General features: G+C 34.6%; 1 protein-coding gene across 4 annotated transcripts in view; it reads right to left on the bottom strand.

Moving 5' to 3' along the window:
* The window catches only part of LRP1B (LDL receptor related protein 1B), a 753798-nt gene that overhangs the window by 66004 nt on the left and 670784 nt on the right, over positions 1–17010 (bottom strand). For all 4 annotated transcript variants that reach the window (XM_069780765.1, XM_069780767.1, XM_069780768.1 and 1 more), the window contains 8 exons: positions 14782–14898; positions 7528–7634; positions 6734–6863; positions 5609–5715; positions 4570–4702; positions 1316–1438; positions 652–774; positions 256–393 (listed from right to left, as the gene is read on the bottom strand). In XM_069780765.1, the coding sequence (XP_069636866.1) occupies positions 256–393; positions 652–774; positions 1316–1438; positions 4570–4702; positions 5609–5715; positions 6734–6863; positions 7528–7634; positions 14782–14898 (978 nt within the window). The remainder of the gene's footprint in view (positions 1–255; positions 394–651; positions 775–1315; positions 1439–4569; positions 4703–5608; positions 5716–6733; positions 6864–7527; positions 7635–14781; positions 14899–17010) is intronic.

Here is a 17010-nt window from a genome sequence, read left to right as displayed (position 1 = left end):
TAAGATAAAATACAATCAACTTATAGCTAAACTACTTGAAAAACTCAAGAACTATTCTAAAAACTACTACAGCCTGAATTGCTATAAAATTTGCCTTCCTCTTGTGGTATGTCTAATAGAATTAACTCTTAACTACAAAACCCCAACTTTAATTAACTTCTGTGTTGTTGAGTAGGTTTTGCATGGATGAAAGTCTCAGTTAATTATTTCTTTTCTGCTACAATCCCAAAAACGTATCTTGTCAGCCAAACTCACTTATTTTGCAGTCTTGCTCATCTGAACCATCTCCACAGTCATCAAACCAATCGCACTGTAGCTCCATTGGAATACATTTCTTATCATTACAAGCAAACTCATCTTTTTTGCATGGTCTTGGTTTATATGTGATTTTATCTATAGAATTACAAATTAGTAAGAGAAAAATAAATCAGTATTTAAGACTCTTAGATTATTTTAGACACATATAAATGGGAATGACCATGAAGCAGTAAGCAACTGGAAGTTATTTCAAGCTTAATTTCTTTCAATTTCAAATTCTGATCTACTAACCTCCAGTTAAGCTTTACTGAAGGACAAGCAGATCTCTGTAACAAAGTTTGCCTTCAAGTTGTTTTCTTTGATCTGAATGCCTTGAAAGGTAATATCACCTACCGCAGTGATCTTCATCCGAGTTATCACCACAGTCATCGACCTCATTGCAAATCTGCTCAGGTCGCAGACAAACCCTGTTGTTTCTACATCTGTACGGCCTTGTTGGAGGGCATGGAAACTTTACTGTATATTAAAAAAACAGAAGCAGCTGTTACCCAGCTAGCATTCTTGAACCTTCCTTAATGTCTCCTTATCAAAGCAATAAGCAGGCATGGGAACAGAGTTGTACTTGACATATGAATGGTACTTAATTTTAACTTCTGGTACCTAATGGAATATACTGTAAACATTGTTGAAGTGTTAAGTTCTTCATTTAAGGAATAAAATTATTTTGTGTGATAAGACTAATTACGCTTCTTTTTGAGAATCAGTACATATGACAGAAATAAAACAAAGGAAGTAGGAAGCTTAATGATGATCAATATTTCAATGTAGAATTAACTTTTTCCCCTCTGTGCATTTCCTACAAAAAGATTAATTGCTCACAAATATCTTAACTGAAATTACATGAATAGCAACAGAAAACTATATCCCCCATTTCAAGCTAATCTTCTAAAAGTAAAATAAAGATAACTTAGATGCATATGTCCTTATATATTTATGCATGTTACGTGTCATTTCTCGCTTTACTACATGAAAAGCACTGAAAAATGTAATGTCATACCACACATTTCAGCAACTTCATCAGAGTTATCTCCACAGTCATCCTCGCCATCACAAACCCAAAAATGTAGTTTGCAGAGGGAATTGTTGCACAAAAATTCATCAGCTCTACATATATTTCCCCCTGGGAGGATGAAAAGAAGACAGAAAAAAACCCCAGGAAGACAGAAAGACAAAAGAAAGAACGTCAATTCTTGATAAAACCGGTACAACCACTTATCACACAGTATCTGCAGAGAATGACACATGTAGCATAAGTAAATGAACAAATCCCAATTGAAAGGGTTGGAGAGGCAGAGAGAAATACTCGTTTAAAAACCTCTTCCTTGACCATACATTTCTTTCACTTCCTTTTCATGACTGCTAGCTAGGAATCACCTATTTGGCCTGACTAGAAGGGGCATTTATCAGAGACAGACACTGACAGCTAGGCACGCTCGCCTTGCATTTAGCCAGGAGACGCTTAAACTGTCTTTCTGTCTGTAACTTCCTTTGGTGATGCTGACTTTCAGAAAAGACCTGGCTGGGTACATCAGTAATTTGTGCTATCAGAGAACAGTACAAACCAGAAGACAGAAATATGGTCAAACTTGTGAAAGGCTGCTTCAGTCCAGGTTTGTTTCACATGAATGTCTGATCCTTCACCTATTCCTACTCCCACTTTCTGAGCCACACATCGTGTTCAGAAGAGACAAAGTGATTGCAGTCCCTTAGCCATGAGGTAGCACCTTTTTCTTCTCCCGAGGAGTAATAGGCTTGGCCAGGCTTGTAACATCCCCATCAACTATAAACTCTGTAAGTAGAGAAGATCTGGACATGTAGGCACAGAGTAGATAAGACTAGGTGACCTCTAACACTCCCTTCCCTTTTGTAAGTTCTGAATTTTCTCATTAGGATATTTACTGAACACAGAATGCAGCAGGAATAAATTCTTCTGTGTAACTTCAGTATTGATTGAACTCTGAATCATCTAACAAAATGGAACAGAGGGTGAGAGAAAATGTTTTAAGCTGGACTGCTCAAGCTTTAAAAATTGGCTCAAGCTGGATTCAGTTTTAACATGTATAGCAGTAAGAAGGCATTTTGTTTCAAATTTATGACTAAATTTTACCACTACTAATCAACAAAGTTATGGAAACTTCTTGAAATTAATTTTCTTCATAACACATTTTTATGGTAACTGGATTCTCAGTTTCCTGAGAGGAGCAGAGTATAAAAAAAAATAAAGCTGTGTACCTGCAGAGGAAGAAACAATGAAATTTCATATGATAACACCAAAACTCTCACTGTGGCTTCCCTCAATGCATTACACCCACCCTAATAGTTAGATCAGGCTCCAGTGGCTTTTTACTTACTCATTCAGTGCCCTGTTCACACCCCATTAAAATCAACAGAATGCTTTCTTTTGCTATAAAGGGTTCAGAATGGTTTAAATTTTTTTTCCAGAAAATTAATTTGTATGAAATACCCACTGTGTAAGAGGATGTTGGGAACTCTCACACTATGTTACCAAATATAATTCACTTCCATTGCAAAGATAATGTATGAACATTAACAGATATATTCTTTATTATTATCCGAGGGAAAATATATAAAATTCAAGTATTCTTCGTGATAAAAGACATGAATATAAATAATTGTGTGTGTAATCACAATATAACCATAATTCTAGTTGTATAATAAGATTGAAAAAAGCTACGTTTATAAATATGCATAGTGGGCTACAGATAAATATTATGGAGATTGTTTTAGAACGCTGTAGAATAAAACTCCATTTGTGTTTGCTGTATTTCCAAAGAGGAAAAAATTAGTTATCAGTGAGATAAACTGGCATTTGTTTCATGTGATTGCTCTGCCTGTCATAATTCCTTTATAGAATAGATTTCTGTAACAGAAATCATAACTGTGACATAAATGCAAAGTATTATAGCAATAACCAACTAGGCAAAAGGTTTGTTATTGCATTATAAGCAATCTGCAGTTCACAGAAGCTCCATTATGCTATCCAAAGAATAATGTGGGCTTCAGATAAAATAAGCGCGTTACTACTTACTTACACTTCATCGGTTTTTAAAGAGATACAGTCCAGATATTTTAAAAGCAGTTTTAAAATAGACTAGAAATTTTTTAAAACTTTGTTATCTCAGTCTTCTTAAAACAATTCATTCTTTAACACTTCCAAATATGATGTTCTTCTCTTTGCATCTAAACATCTCTGGAACATTCTTCCCATTTTCTTCATTTTCTGGTCTCTCTTTCAAACTTAATCATCCCATATAACTTCTGTTTTTTTCTAGTGGTAAGTGTTGCTTAATAGACTTACAACAAAATAAGGGAAGGATATTTGCTTGCTTCATCTTTGATTATTATTACTTATTATTGTACTGCATTATGCTTTTGAAGTTAGACACATATCGTGACTGGAGATGACTAAGACACATAACTACTCACTTTGAAGAAAAGGAAAGAAGAAAAATCTGGAAAAAACATGAAGCTGACAAAATTCTGAGTAAAATTTTGCTTTTGAAAAGAAATTCTTTAATTTGAGTTAGAATTTCTTTGTTTGTCACAATTATTCAATTACTACACTTACTAAGAATTTTGTGCAGAGTTACACTGCTATTGCCTGGTAGCTGAAGCAAGGTTCAGTTAAAAAAATCAGCGGCAACTGGGAGAATTAGATCAACAGATGTATTTCTCAAAAACATATTTGGAAGCTTAATCATAAGCCTGAAAGTCTAAGAATAGTGTTTAGCTTCATGTGAATCAACTTATGTGCACAGTTCTGCTCTCTAAGGAGAGCGAGAATTCAAAATGTGGTTTTATGGGTTCTGGGTAGTTGCAACATTTCATCTCCACAGAAACAAACAGAAAACTGGGGTCTTAAGATTACTTATTTAGCAATTTTTCATTATATTGCATGGCTTTGTAATTTATTATTGCCTATAAAACTGTAAATTAACTGGACTTATTACTGATTTCCCTGATGAAACAGAATATGTTTCCAGTAATAACACAACCTTTTGGTCCTTGGGGAAGGAAATGCAAAGAAGGAACAATGAGCTGTGAGGCATAAACAATGTAAGTTTTGCTTCATCCTGCAAATTGCTTGTGAAGCTGCTATACTGTCTTTGTTGAAAGAAGTCACAGAGCTTTCATTTCATCACTCAGAATGGCCAGGCTACCACTAACTTCTAACGTGTGTTCATAAAAAAACCCAATAAAGTAAGCCTTTTAAAGAAAAGCGTCTCTCGCCTTGGCCACAGTTTTCTTCATCACTGCCATCCACGCAGTCATGGATCCCGTCACAAAGCCATCTGACAGGGATACAGTAGGCCTTATTTTTGCATCGAAACTGATCTTCTTTACATTCAGTTACACAATCCATCTGTGTGAATACAGATATGAACTAAGTATTAATGAATGAGAACAACAGCATACTTAAGACAAACCTAACAAAATTTACCAATGCTCTTTTTCATTGCCCTACGTATTAAATACAAGAAAGTTCTCCCTGACAGCACAACGTGCAATCTAAATAGTTCCTGAAGTCCAAGTGAAATTGTAACCGCACGTTATATATGTTCTGGTATTACTTCTTTATGTTGCTCAGTATTAGCAATGGAAACAATAGCTATGTTTACATTTCTGAAGTCAACTGCCCTACAAGAAACAACTCTGGATGTGAGGCCAGTTAGCGCAAACTGGTTTATATCCAGCTTAATCAGGACTAGAAACCTCTGGAGTGGGTTGTCTTCACCTGCATTGGGTAGCATTTGGCTCAGGCATCCTTCACACTCTAACTGGCACCTTTGTGGCTCTGAGAAATAACAACTATTTTTGATCTTTTTTCTTGAAGTTGTTCATGAAAGTGGTAATTTGTTAAAAACTTATCAACAGTGCAACGTGTAGGAAGAGCACAGCATGAAGACCTACAGAGGCTGAGGTACCTGCTAGGATTGTATTAGATGAATCTAGAGGACAAAGGGAGCCAAATGTGACACAAACTTGTCCACACTGCCAGTGTGGAGCAGTCTCTGAAGCAAACTCCCCCAGAACCACACTCTGGTTTTGACTTAGGGGAAACAACTTTGTCTACTCCAAAAGGTGGCCACAGAGCAAACAAACAGTGTAACTACCAGGGAATTAGATCAGGGGGTTAAATTATCTGACGGTGTTCAATGGATGCAAAAAAAACCCACTTGCCCCTTTAAATATTTTCAGATCTAAAACTGTTAACAAATTTAATGTCAGACTGTATGAAAAAAAAAATCAACAGAAATTTGTCAGCTACCTCATCAGATCCGTCAGCACAGTCATACTCTCCATTACATTTCAAAGATGCCGAAATACAGCCTCCACTTGCACACACGTACTCACTTGAAGAGCAGGTTGGAGATGCTGATTACAAACACATATTTTAGCATTAAGAAAAAGACAATTTATAAATAACTTGCTTTATAATTTAATGTTTTCATCTGGTTAACAGAGTGAGCAAACATGTATTTGTAGCTGACCTGAGCTTTTCCAAACATTCATAAACTACAATGAAATACTTGACAAAACTGAATTGTTGCATCCTAAGTAAACTGTATAATGATACTGAAAGGATATTTGTGTTTTATCACTGAGGAATTTCTTTTTGTGTTTTCCTTATGCTTGGTAACAATGGTAACTACACACATACGTATATTCATAGAATGAGTATATTAAAAAAACTGCTTTCTTTAAAACGGGCTTAGGGTTAGGCTAAAGTTATGCAAGCGCTTATAATAAAATAAGCCAGATGTATAAGAAACCATGGTTTCAGAGAGTATGTATTATTACAATTAAAATAAATATATATTAATCAGTTTTATTTAAAATATAGGTGGATTTTTTTTTTCGCATTGTAAATCAGGGGAGTTTTGTCATAGGCTTCTATAAGTTGCACCCATCTAGATGAAGCTTACAAAAAATTTAGGAAAATTGCCACAAAAAATAAACAACTGCATTTTCCAAGACAGTAAAAAGGAAATAAAACAATAAGAACAAAAATAGCAACTTTGTAGAGAAAACCTTTGCATAAGGACTAGTAAACTTTGAATAAACACCACAAAGCCAAAAAACCCCAGAGACGCTTTAGTAACGTGCCAAGAATTACTGTTTTCAGAGAAGAATTTTATATGCTGAGTATACATTATCAAATTATATTTCTACATAATTAAATCAAATAGTGTTCCTCCAAACGCTTCATATTGCATAGCTGTACATAAGTGGGGTTTTCAAAACACGAGTAGGAAGAGACAATGATACACATTTGAAAGAGCACTCCTCCCTACTTCCCAAGGAATCTTGGTTTGTTGATTTATTTTCTCCTTGTTTGATTATGATTTATCCCTTGCTTCATTTTATTTTTCAGCATTATGTAAAACAATACCTGGTTCACAATTTTTCTCGTCATCCCCAAGTTTGCAGTCTTCGTGACCATCACATTTCCATTTCGCTGATATGCACTGACCATTGGAACACTGGAACTGATCTCTTGAACAGCCTGTTTCACAATACCTCTGGTACAACAAGAACAAGCATATAGGAGATCAAGAGTTTAATATAAACATTAGTAAATATACAGCTGATCACAGAAATGAGAGCCTATACTCCTCTAAACTATTAAATACAGTATTGCCTTGTGAAATAAACTATTTTTGTCAATACGATTCATGAAAGGTGGCTTGCACCCTCTAAGAAGGTGGGAAGCATCTGAGGTCCAGCATGGGCAGGAAAGGAGAAGGGACAAAAGGGACAGGAAAGAACAGAAAAACAGCAAAGCATTATCCAGTGAGCTTCTGCTACAAAACAGTCTACACTGTTTTCTCCAAAAACACCCACAAACCAAATGAAACCAAATCAAACCACACCCCTGCTGTGTGTAGAAACAGTGGTTCCCCAACCAGGACTCAAATTTCCAGGAGGGGAAGAGGTCCAGATCATTGCCAGGGCAAAAAGATGTAGACTATTGTTAAACACAACTTGATTTTATTCACATGTTCTCTTTTTAGGATAACTATTTCAACAGGTTTAGTTTTAATTTCGTAAACATATTTGCATATATGGATTCATGTGTACAATTCCCATTGCTGCTTTTTAAAATCTTTGTACATGGGAATCCATTCTCCAACAATATAAAACTACTAATTTTCTAAAGAAATATTTTTCCTGGAAGAAGCCTACCTCATCTGAGCCATCTGCACAGTCATAGTCTCCATCACACCAGAATCTTGCTGAAACACAGTCGCCATTTGCACAAAGAAAGTCTTTCAAAGTGCATGTTTGAGGCTCTGAATAAAGAAAAGTAACAACCCTAGGCTTATTAGCATTTCCATAAAATAGTTTATACTATACCCCCCCCAACCAGTCAATGAATGACTATAACAAAGTCAAAACCACTAACTTGCAAACTATAAGGATTTTTTTTTTCTGTAGGATTTTGTTTCATAACATTTTATAACTAAATTTCATTTACATATAGTAAGATAGTAATGAAAATACTTTCATTTCAGTTCTATCAGATTTCTTTGGAAAATTATGAGATGCTGACTATATAAATATTAATTATTTCAATGCATTTATGTTATTACAGGTTTTGTGAGATATGTAACACAGATTAGAAATTCATTTTGCACCTGTTAATATCAAGTGTAATTAGAACCAACCAGAACTTTGACTTTCCATCACGTAATAGCATACCATTTATCACATACCTTTTAACATGCGTATGTGTGTCAAGAGTCAGCTTCCCCTGTGCTAAGCAGTCAGGGGAATAGTATTGAGATGGTAAATGGAATCCCTAAGAGGTAAGGTTTGGAGTTTCAAGTAAAATCCATCTTCCAGAAATTAAGTATGGGGGGAAGCGTGACAATAATCCACTGACTTAAATATTGACAAAATTGTTAGAGAGATTTAACAGAATGAAAATACAGTGGGTTGCAAAAGTCAATGGAGAGTATACTTTCATAAAAAAATCACTACTGTTAATTTGTTAGAAAACACAGAAAAGGAAAAAAAAAGGTAAGGATAAGGATGGAATTTTCAAGTAATTTTAGGGAAACAGAAGGGAGATGTTAATTAAAAAGAATCTAAGGAGCTTACAGATGGATAGGAGACAGGAAAGGTTGGAAGGTAAGTGGGATATTTTGTGATAAATGGGTATGTTGTTCTAAACCCTGGGAAGAAAGACAACAGAGGGAGGTCTGAATTCATTGTAAAAGGTTTGACACAATAAAGGGGAAGAGTAGACACAAAATTAATTCAAGGTACAGGCAAAGCAAACAGGAGAAGCAGGCTGCAGGGAGTGATGGAGTAATTCTGAGAAGGTGAGGTTGGCTGTTTCAGCCTATTTGCTTCGCTGCCTGCACAGCTCTGCATTTTCGCTACTGCTGCCACCAAAACACTGCTAACAGGACCAGTCTGGAAGATTCCCCCAGCAAAATACTACGTGCTTTCCTCCTGAAAATGAGGACCATTACAAAAGTCACTGGAAAAAATGAAGCCAATGTCTGGACTTTGGACCATTAGATTAAACAAAGGTAGAGAAGTAGTGGGGATTGAGGAGAACTTAAGCAAGTCTTTACATGCAATTTAGACTTTGCCAGAGAGCTTTGGGAAAGCAGGACTGAAAAAACAAACGAGGATTATTTGTGGGATTATTTCCATCACAGTAAACACTGCATTATGTAAATAATGTAAAATCAAGAATAAATATTAATTAGTAAGACCTTTTCACCAGAGAGATGGGAAAAGAGTTCAGGCAAATGGTAAATGACTGACTAAATCAATGGAAGAAAGGTAAAAAAGAAAGAGGAGAGACTGAGAGCAGACAGTAGCAATGGACAGTAATGGAGTGGGTAATGCTAAAGTTATGGAAGGCGGAAGCATGAATGCTTTTTAAAAACATACCATAGTGATCAAGGAAAGCAAACACAAAATTAGAGGCTTCCAATTCAGAAGAATTTGGTAAATACCAATATGAGAATACACTAGACATGTGCTGCGCAGACCTAAGGTAAAGTTGAACTTAGCTTTTTTCTGGGTTTATAAAAATCAAAAACTGTTTCAAGTAAGGAATAATTTCAATGAACCTTTCAGCTACTTTTTTTTTTTCCTCCTCACTTCATAAAATAAATCAAAATAACCCTGTTTGAATGTTTTTCAGAGAAATTTCATTTTTCAGGTAGGCACAACTTTTCATTTTGAGGTTGTAGGAAAGTCATAATAAAAGCAGATCTACGCCAATTGCATCAGTTCTCCAGCAATGTTATATTTAAGCAAACCAAAGGTTAGCATTTATATGGATTCTTGGATTCTATACATATGACTCCGAATTTTTTTTCAAAGCAAAAGCTCATTGTATAAACGTTAGCAAATCATTGACATTTGATTGTTTTTGTTGTGAACAGGCCAGGAAGAGGAAGTTCACAATATGATAAATCATGTTAAGGAAATAATTTGTGGAAAAAGTAATTCACATGCAAATAAACACTTGTCATGTTTCTATACTGATTTGCAAAATATAAGCAAATACATTTTCTATACTGCTAATGAATTATTTATAAACAGGAATTTGATTCTGGAAAAATACACACAATGAGCTAACTTCTCAATTCTCTGTTTGCAAGAAATATTTCTTCTGCTGCTGGCATACATCTCTCTGATTTACATATGAACACAGAAGAGTACTTTCCCGTCAGTGCTTAGACTGTTAGTGAAAGGAATAAGTATTAATAGACTTCTGTATAACCAATGAAGGACAGCATCTTTCAGCATCTGCTTTATAAAAACACTGAAACTCCTTCCTGAGAGAAGCATTTTTGAAATATTAGAAAGAATTTTATTTCAAACACGGCACATAAAATGATCTACTTCTTTCACATTTTAAAGTCTGAAAATAATCTGTAGAGCCAACTGACATTTATCATCAACCTAAATGGCAGCAAGAAAAGGATCTCATGAGAAACATTTAAATTGATTTCATATTTGGGGTTCAATTTTGCATTTAATAGGCACAGATATTGCACTAAGTCATGAATTGAAAGGATTTTTTAGGAGACTGATGTACTGATACACGAGTCTGAGGGAAAAAACCCAGAACTTTTTTTTCTTAGAATAGGATATGAAGTTCAAACTTATAGTGTACTGTTTATGTGTGTTTGTACATGATAAATATGTTTGGTCCTTGTGAGAATTCTATGTCTTGTAACAGCTGTTACAAAGCAAATTTTAGAGAAACTAATTTGTATAATAGGAAGGATGGAACTTGCATGTAGAAAAAGAATTAACAGCAATATAAACACGGGACAGGAGCACCTCAACTAAAATGAGTTAAAAGTGTACATTGACCTCTTGATTCATCCTGCCATTTGGCAGTAGATCACAAAGATTTAGAGGAATTAGGTGACATACTTAGGCAACGCTTTCTTGTGATGAATGAGTATTCATCAGATCTACTACTAGATGGTTGTGTTGGAGTTGAAACCTTTCAATAAGCCAACCAGAGTATCCAGTATGATGCATCCGCATAACATCAGCGTAACAGTATTATCATGATGTTGCGCGTTAACTCTGGAGGGCAGCTAAGCCACACACAGCCACTCCGAAGGCTAAAAGTTCAAAAACTTGTGGGTTGAGATAAAGACAGTTTAATAGGTAAAGCGAAAGCTGTGTGCACGAGCAAAGCAAAATAATAATTCATTCACTACTTCCCATCAGCAGGCTGGTGTTAGCTGCTTCTAGGAAAGCAGGGCTTCATCACGTGTGATGGTCTTGGGAAGACAAATGCCATAACTCTGAACATCCCCCTTTCCTCCTCGTGATGTCACATGCTATGGGATATCCTTTTGGCCAGTTTGGTCCCTCCCAACTTGTTGTGCACTCCCAGCCTGCTCACTGGTGGGGCAGCGTGAGACACAGAAAAGGCCTTGATGCTGTGCGAGCACTGTTCAGCAACAACTAAAACATCAGTGAGTCACCAGCACTGCTTTGGTCACAAATCCAAAACAGCACCATAAGAGCTACTATGTAGATAATTAAATCTATCCCAGTCAAAAAGAGCACACACGACAAAACAGAAGAGAAAAAACCAAGAGCACCCTTCCTTATATTTCGCCATTACAATACTGCTAAAACCAGTAACACGGACCTTCCTGCAGAATGAATGCCTGTAAACACGAGATAATTAAAGTGGTGATAGGTGGGGTTTTTTTTCATGGCATTAAATGCAGCTTTTCTTTACTTATTTCCAATAAATTTACTTAGCATTGTATTTCACCAAAACAAAGAAGACACAGTTTTTTGATAGAAAGTTCTTTGTTAATCTAGTCATAAGACTGGCAGGTGTACATAAAAGAAGAAACCTTTGGTACCCATCATTTTAACATAGTGAAGTAGCATACTTGCCCTTGGCTAGCACTGGCACCTAGCTGCTTTTTGAAAACTGACACTAGCCATTGTCTCACTTGCACCAAGTCAGCTGAATCTTAAGCAATGTAAAGAATGTGAATTTACATCACTGTGCACTCAAAATTCACTCAAGATGACATTACGAGATATTCCAGCTTAGTTTTTTTCAATACGCTGGTTTAAAACATTTTCACTTAAATTTTAAATAATTGCTAGTTCTCATTGTGTTTGGGATACAAAGTTATCCCAGGACAAAATTAACTAATTTATTTTCTTGACAACTTGTAGGAGCAACAAAACAGCATTGAGAAGATTCTCTAGCAACAGTAATATTTTTACATTGATTGAATTAATGTCTTTCTACAGCATTATTATGTTTGCTTTGCTTCAGTGTTATTATATTTTCTTTAATTACATTCAATAAAACATTACTGGTGCCTTTTTTTTCAGCAGGAATAAGATAGTCTTTACGATGGAATTTTCCATTTTTTAAGTTCCCCGAAAGACAAAAATACTATTTTTGCTCTAATTTGTTTTTAAAAATTCAAATAAACTCTGAAAGCAAATTCCCCCTCCAAAAAGATATTAACTCAGAATACTTAAATGCATTCTACTTTGCTTAGTGCTAACTCAGTATGGACCTATAACCTTCCTAATAACTCTTATTTATTCGGGAGGGTCCAAATATAGTTAAGGAACAATAGATTGTAAGACAAATATAGTTAAATAACAAAGTCATAACGGGCACTAACTATTTGCATTATACCACTAATAATTTTTCACACCCACATATGATACTTTTTAACATGTATTCTGTTTCGCTTCTGATTAACTTCCCCAGGATGCTGTGTGAGCATGTGAAGAAACTATCTAGAGAAACATAAATACTTGAGCTGAATTTCTATAATTCAATGAATTCATTCTGCATTCTTGAGAAACAACTCATTTTCTGATATAGCTGCCTGACAAGCCCTTTGTATATTCACGTATGCTATAAACAACTTATCTTAATGTGCAATGTAATATATTTTGTCAAATGCTTTTGAAGTTCTAATTTCATATATATTTGTTTCATTACACTTTATTCTATAAATGGCTTGACAGCCTATAAAGAATTTCATACATCTGTTTCAAACAACTGAACAGTATTATGTATTTTCCCAATGCTTCCAAGATTTTGAATTTTACAACTGTGTCAGCCTACTGTATTTAATTTAAACAGCAGAATATGGGATTCAACAGTTAGAAGTGAAGTATGCATTTGACAAGCAAAAGAAAATGAAAAACACGCTAACACAAACTACAGTTCACCACTCTGGCCTTTAGTTTTATGCACTGGCTGTGTCTGGATACTCTCAACTCACTAATTCCATCCATTACAATTAACTACCGATCTCTTTACCTACAAGTCTAGAGAACAGCCAAGAACTGAATATATTACTTAATTATTGATGTGAACACAAAGATGGCAAGCTTAATAAATATTTAAAAAACCCCAATGGATAGAGGATTGCTCCCTCATTAATTGAACTTCATTTTTTTTTTAATCACTTCGTACTATGATAATCTAAACTTTAAGGAAGACAATTATTAATGCTTCTTGATAAATAAATCTCACTTCACAAATGGCCAATTTCAAATAAGATGCTTGACACTTATTCTGCAAACAGCAATAATGTTTTGTGGAAGTTGTTTTTTTTTTAAATTTTCAAAAGATTATCTAGTCAGGTACATTGACATCGCTATAGCAAATCCATGTCTGTCTTTTATTTTTACATGAGAATAAAAGAACATAAAATAATTTCTTGGTATTCATAGTATAAATAAAATGGAAAATCCCACTGGCACTAATAATCAATTCCTAAGTAAAATCTCCCACAAAGTTAAGAAAGCTTCTGCGTGTCAAAAGCCCCTCTGGGGTATAACAATAAATGGCTGTGAGTGATTACTGAGCCACATGATATTTTCCCCTTCAGATGAAACACTTGCGTATGAAAACTACAGCACTACTGCTTGCAGTAACTCACAACATTTTCAAAGGCAGATAGTAATTAAAAGGTAGACAAATCCCCTTTAACCTTTCAGGCAGAATGAGCTAGTCTTCAGACATCCTTTATCTGTACCTATGGACACCATGTTTTGAATTGGAGAAAGGGGCTGAGAGCACATACTCAGCATTAGAATGCCTAACTTATTAAACTTTCTAGGTCATTACCTTGAAGATACTAAATATACATTCATGATATACAATCAGGAATATGGGTTCAAGATTATCTACACAAGGTATTAATTTCTTGAATTTCTAAGTACAAAAGAAAAAAAACCCAGAAATTGTCAGCTGAACAGAAGGCACTTCAGAACTATTTGCAGAATTTCCCTCTTGAAATACTTTATAAAGACAATGATTATGTGATAAAACCGTTAAGAATTTGTCATTTCTTCCTGAGAACCAGATCTAAATTAACTCACTGAAATTGGTATTACAGAGATCTACTAGGCATTCAGGTTCCTCATAGAGAGAACTAGGCTAACTGAGCTACTTTGAATAACAACATCTACTTCTTAACGTGCTTAAGTATTACAGAAATGGACTTACCACGATACAAAGCGAGGCGAATCATCTCAGGAATATAATGAATGTAATGGGCAGGCAGTGTTTGATCAAACTTATTGTTAACAAATGTTTATCACTTTATCACTGAGTAGTTTTTATAATTCTTATCTAGAGATATGAAATAGGATATGTAACTTACTGACAAAGGTAAACTAACTGTAATATTTATTTTGAGTTCAGCAGATTATTGAGAAGCCACAGGTCAGGCATTTTTCCATAGATGATACAGAATTACAGCTCTTTATAAGAATGAATAAAATTGGAGAATTTCAACTCTGGGGAACTGATTTTCAACAGATCAGATGGCGTTGTATAAAAACATACACCTGCAGTTTATCAAAATTGAAGTTTTCCTCTTACATGTTGCTAAACTGACTCCACTCCTTATAACATGTACTTAGGTAAAAGTTACTTACTACAGTTTTCTTCATCAGAATTATCACCACAATCGTTTTGGCTGTCACATCTCCAATGATCCGGAATACAGTTGTTGTTTTTGCACTGGAATTCATGAGGCCCACAAGTTTTTTTATCTGTAATTAAGATGAGTATCATTTACATCATTGCAGTCAAGGAGTCAAAATGGGAAAGACTGCTACTAAACTGTAACATGACAATTTTGCTAGATACATTTAAAAAGGAGCAACCATAATACTTGAAATGTTACTTTCAGAAATAATTTCTCATACCACATTCTTTAAGATTCTATTTATTCATTCATACCAAAAGATATACGCTCATCCTTTTGATGATAAAATTAAAATATAGACTGTATACACTGTCATTTAAAGTAAAAAATATGAATTCAGAAGTGATCACAAATTAGTTTGAAGACAGGGTATTATTGCACTGAATCTCAAAAACTGCATTGACTTTTTCTTGAATTTATCTGTAAGATTGCTTTACAAAAGATCAGATCACAGTAAACCACAAGAATATTTATTTAAAAAGGTACAAAATACATATTTCTCAAAAGTTATGCTTGTATATAATAATTTAAGACTAATCATACCCAACAGAAAACTTTACATTTTGATTTACATTTTTACCTTCTGATGTCTTGGATTGTAAGTCTACTTATACAAAGTAAAACATTCTAAAGCATATCATGCTACACTGAGATTAAGTTTCTTCATGTAGTAAATTTTCAAGGAGCTTTCCTGTTTACAGAGTAGCACTGTAGGCAAAGCCTCTTGGAGATGCATGAACATCCTGAACTCCCCCAGCAGGAAGGGTGTTTTATTTATAATTTTTATTTCTTGCGTAATTCTTTCATGTTCTAAGGACTGAGATGCAATGAAGTAATTTAAAAAGTTATCAGTGACATTTTCTTTGAAAAAAAAGTTTGCTTTGTAAAAGTCTCAGTGACATATTTAAAATTACATGTCACTGTGATGATATTTCAATAGAAACTTTTAAAATTTCCATTAGGCTATTTCATAGCATGTCAGTTCAGATTTCATACTGCTATCATGACAACTCAATGACTTCTAATAACTGACAGAATGAAGGAAGGCTGAAACACTAGCTTAAATCTACCTGCTTTCTCTGCCTGTGAAATGGAAAGGACCACAAATTAGAGGTATTACATTTGATGCTATGACCCAAACTGCTGCTTTTTGTACTTTGTTTTAGGTGTGGTTCTGGAACTAGAGTGATAAATCAAAATGACATTTGAATATCAAGAAGGTGGAGGTAAATGGTGTTGCAGCTCAGTTGTGTACACTCGAAAATTTCCTAATTACAATATTGCCTTTTGCATTTTCTCCTTATTCTCTGTCAACATCCGGATTGTAAGTAGTTTTCTCCCAAAATGCTTTTTCCTACAATGTTTCTCAAGATATTAGTCTATGACATTGCAATCATGACATTTCAAATACTTGCACTGGCAAGCACTTAAAATATATTTATCATTATGAACCACTAAAATATTGCCCCCCCCCCCCAAAAAAAGGTGCAAAACCATCACCTCAAGACACTCTGTTATTTTGTTTCTGTAGCTTTGCAAGAGATCAAGTTTCAAACCAGAAATCCATCCTATATTTATTAAAGTCAAGCCTACAATCTCCTATTAACAATCTGCCCACAAAATGAGTCCTAAAGACTAATGACAGATTATATTCTATTTATCCTTCCACATTCAATAGAAATACCAAGATCTAATCAGTAATACACAGAAGCCAGAGATGACATCCCTTCATTTCAGCTACCTGCTAGGATGAAGAGAACATGCAATATATCTTTTCTTATTCTTCATAAAGGATTATCTAGTTCTCAAGGATGCTAAATCCATCTTCTAGCATTGCCTCTTTACACTTGTGAAGAAAGGCTGGATTTTTTTTTTTTTTAATTTATCTGAGTGTAGTCTAACCTTATGATTACCACTTGAATATTAATTTTTCTCTTTTTACTCTATTTATACCAAACACAAAGGATTATTTAATTATTTTTTTTATACAAAATATTTTGCATGTCTGTAAGGCTGTCTCTCCTTCACTTCACAAATCTGAAAGCTTTATTCTTCCTTTCAGTTGACTGATCTGTTGAAGCAGCTTACACTTGACAATATCTTATGAACCATATTTGCTTGTCTTGTATTTCCTTCTTCATATTAATGAGAGCCGAGGAAAACACCAGGATACTAG

Source organism: Haliaeetus albicilla, chromosome 4 (genome assembly GCF_947461875.1).
Source record: "Haliaeetus albicilla chromosome 4, bHalAlb1.1, whole genome shotgun sequence".
Lineage (NCBI taxonomy): Eukaryota > Metazoa > Chordata > Aves > Accipitriformes > Accipitridae > Haliaeetus > Haliaeetus albicilla.
This window is presented reverse-complemented; position numbering and strand designations above follow the sequence as displayed.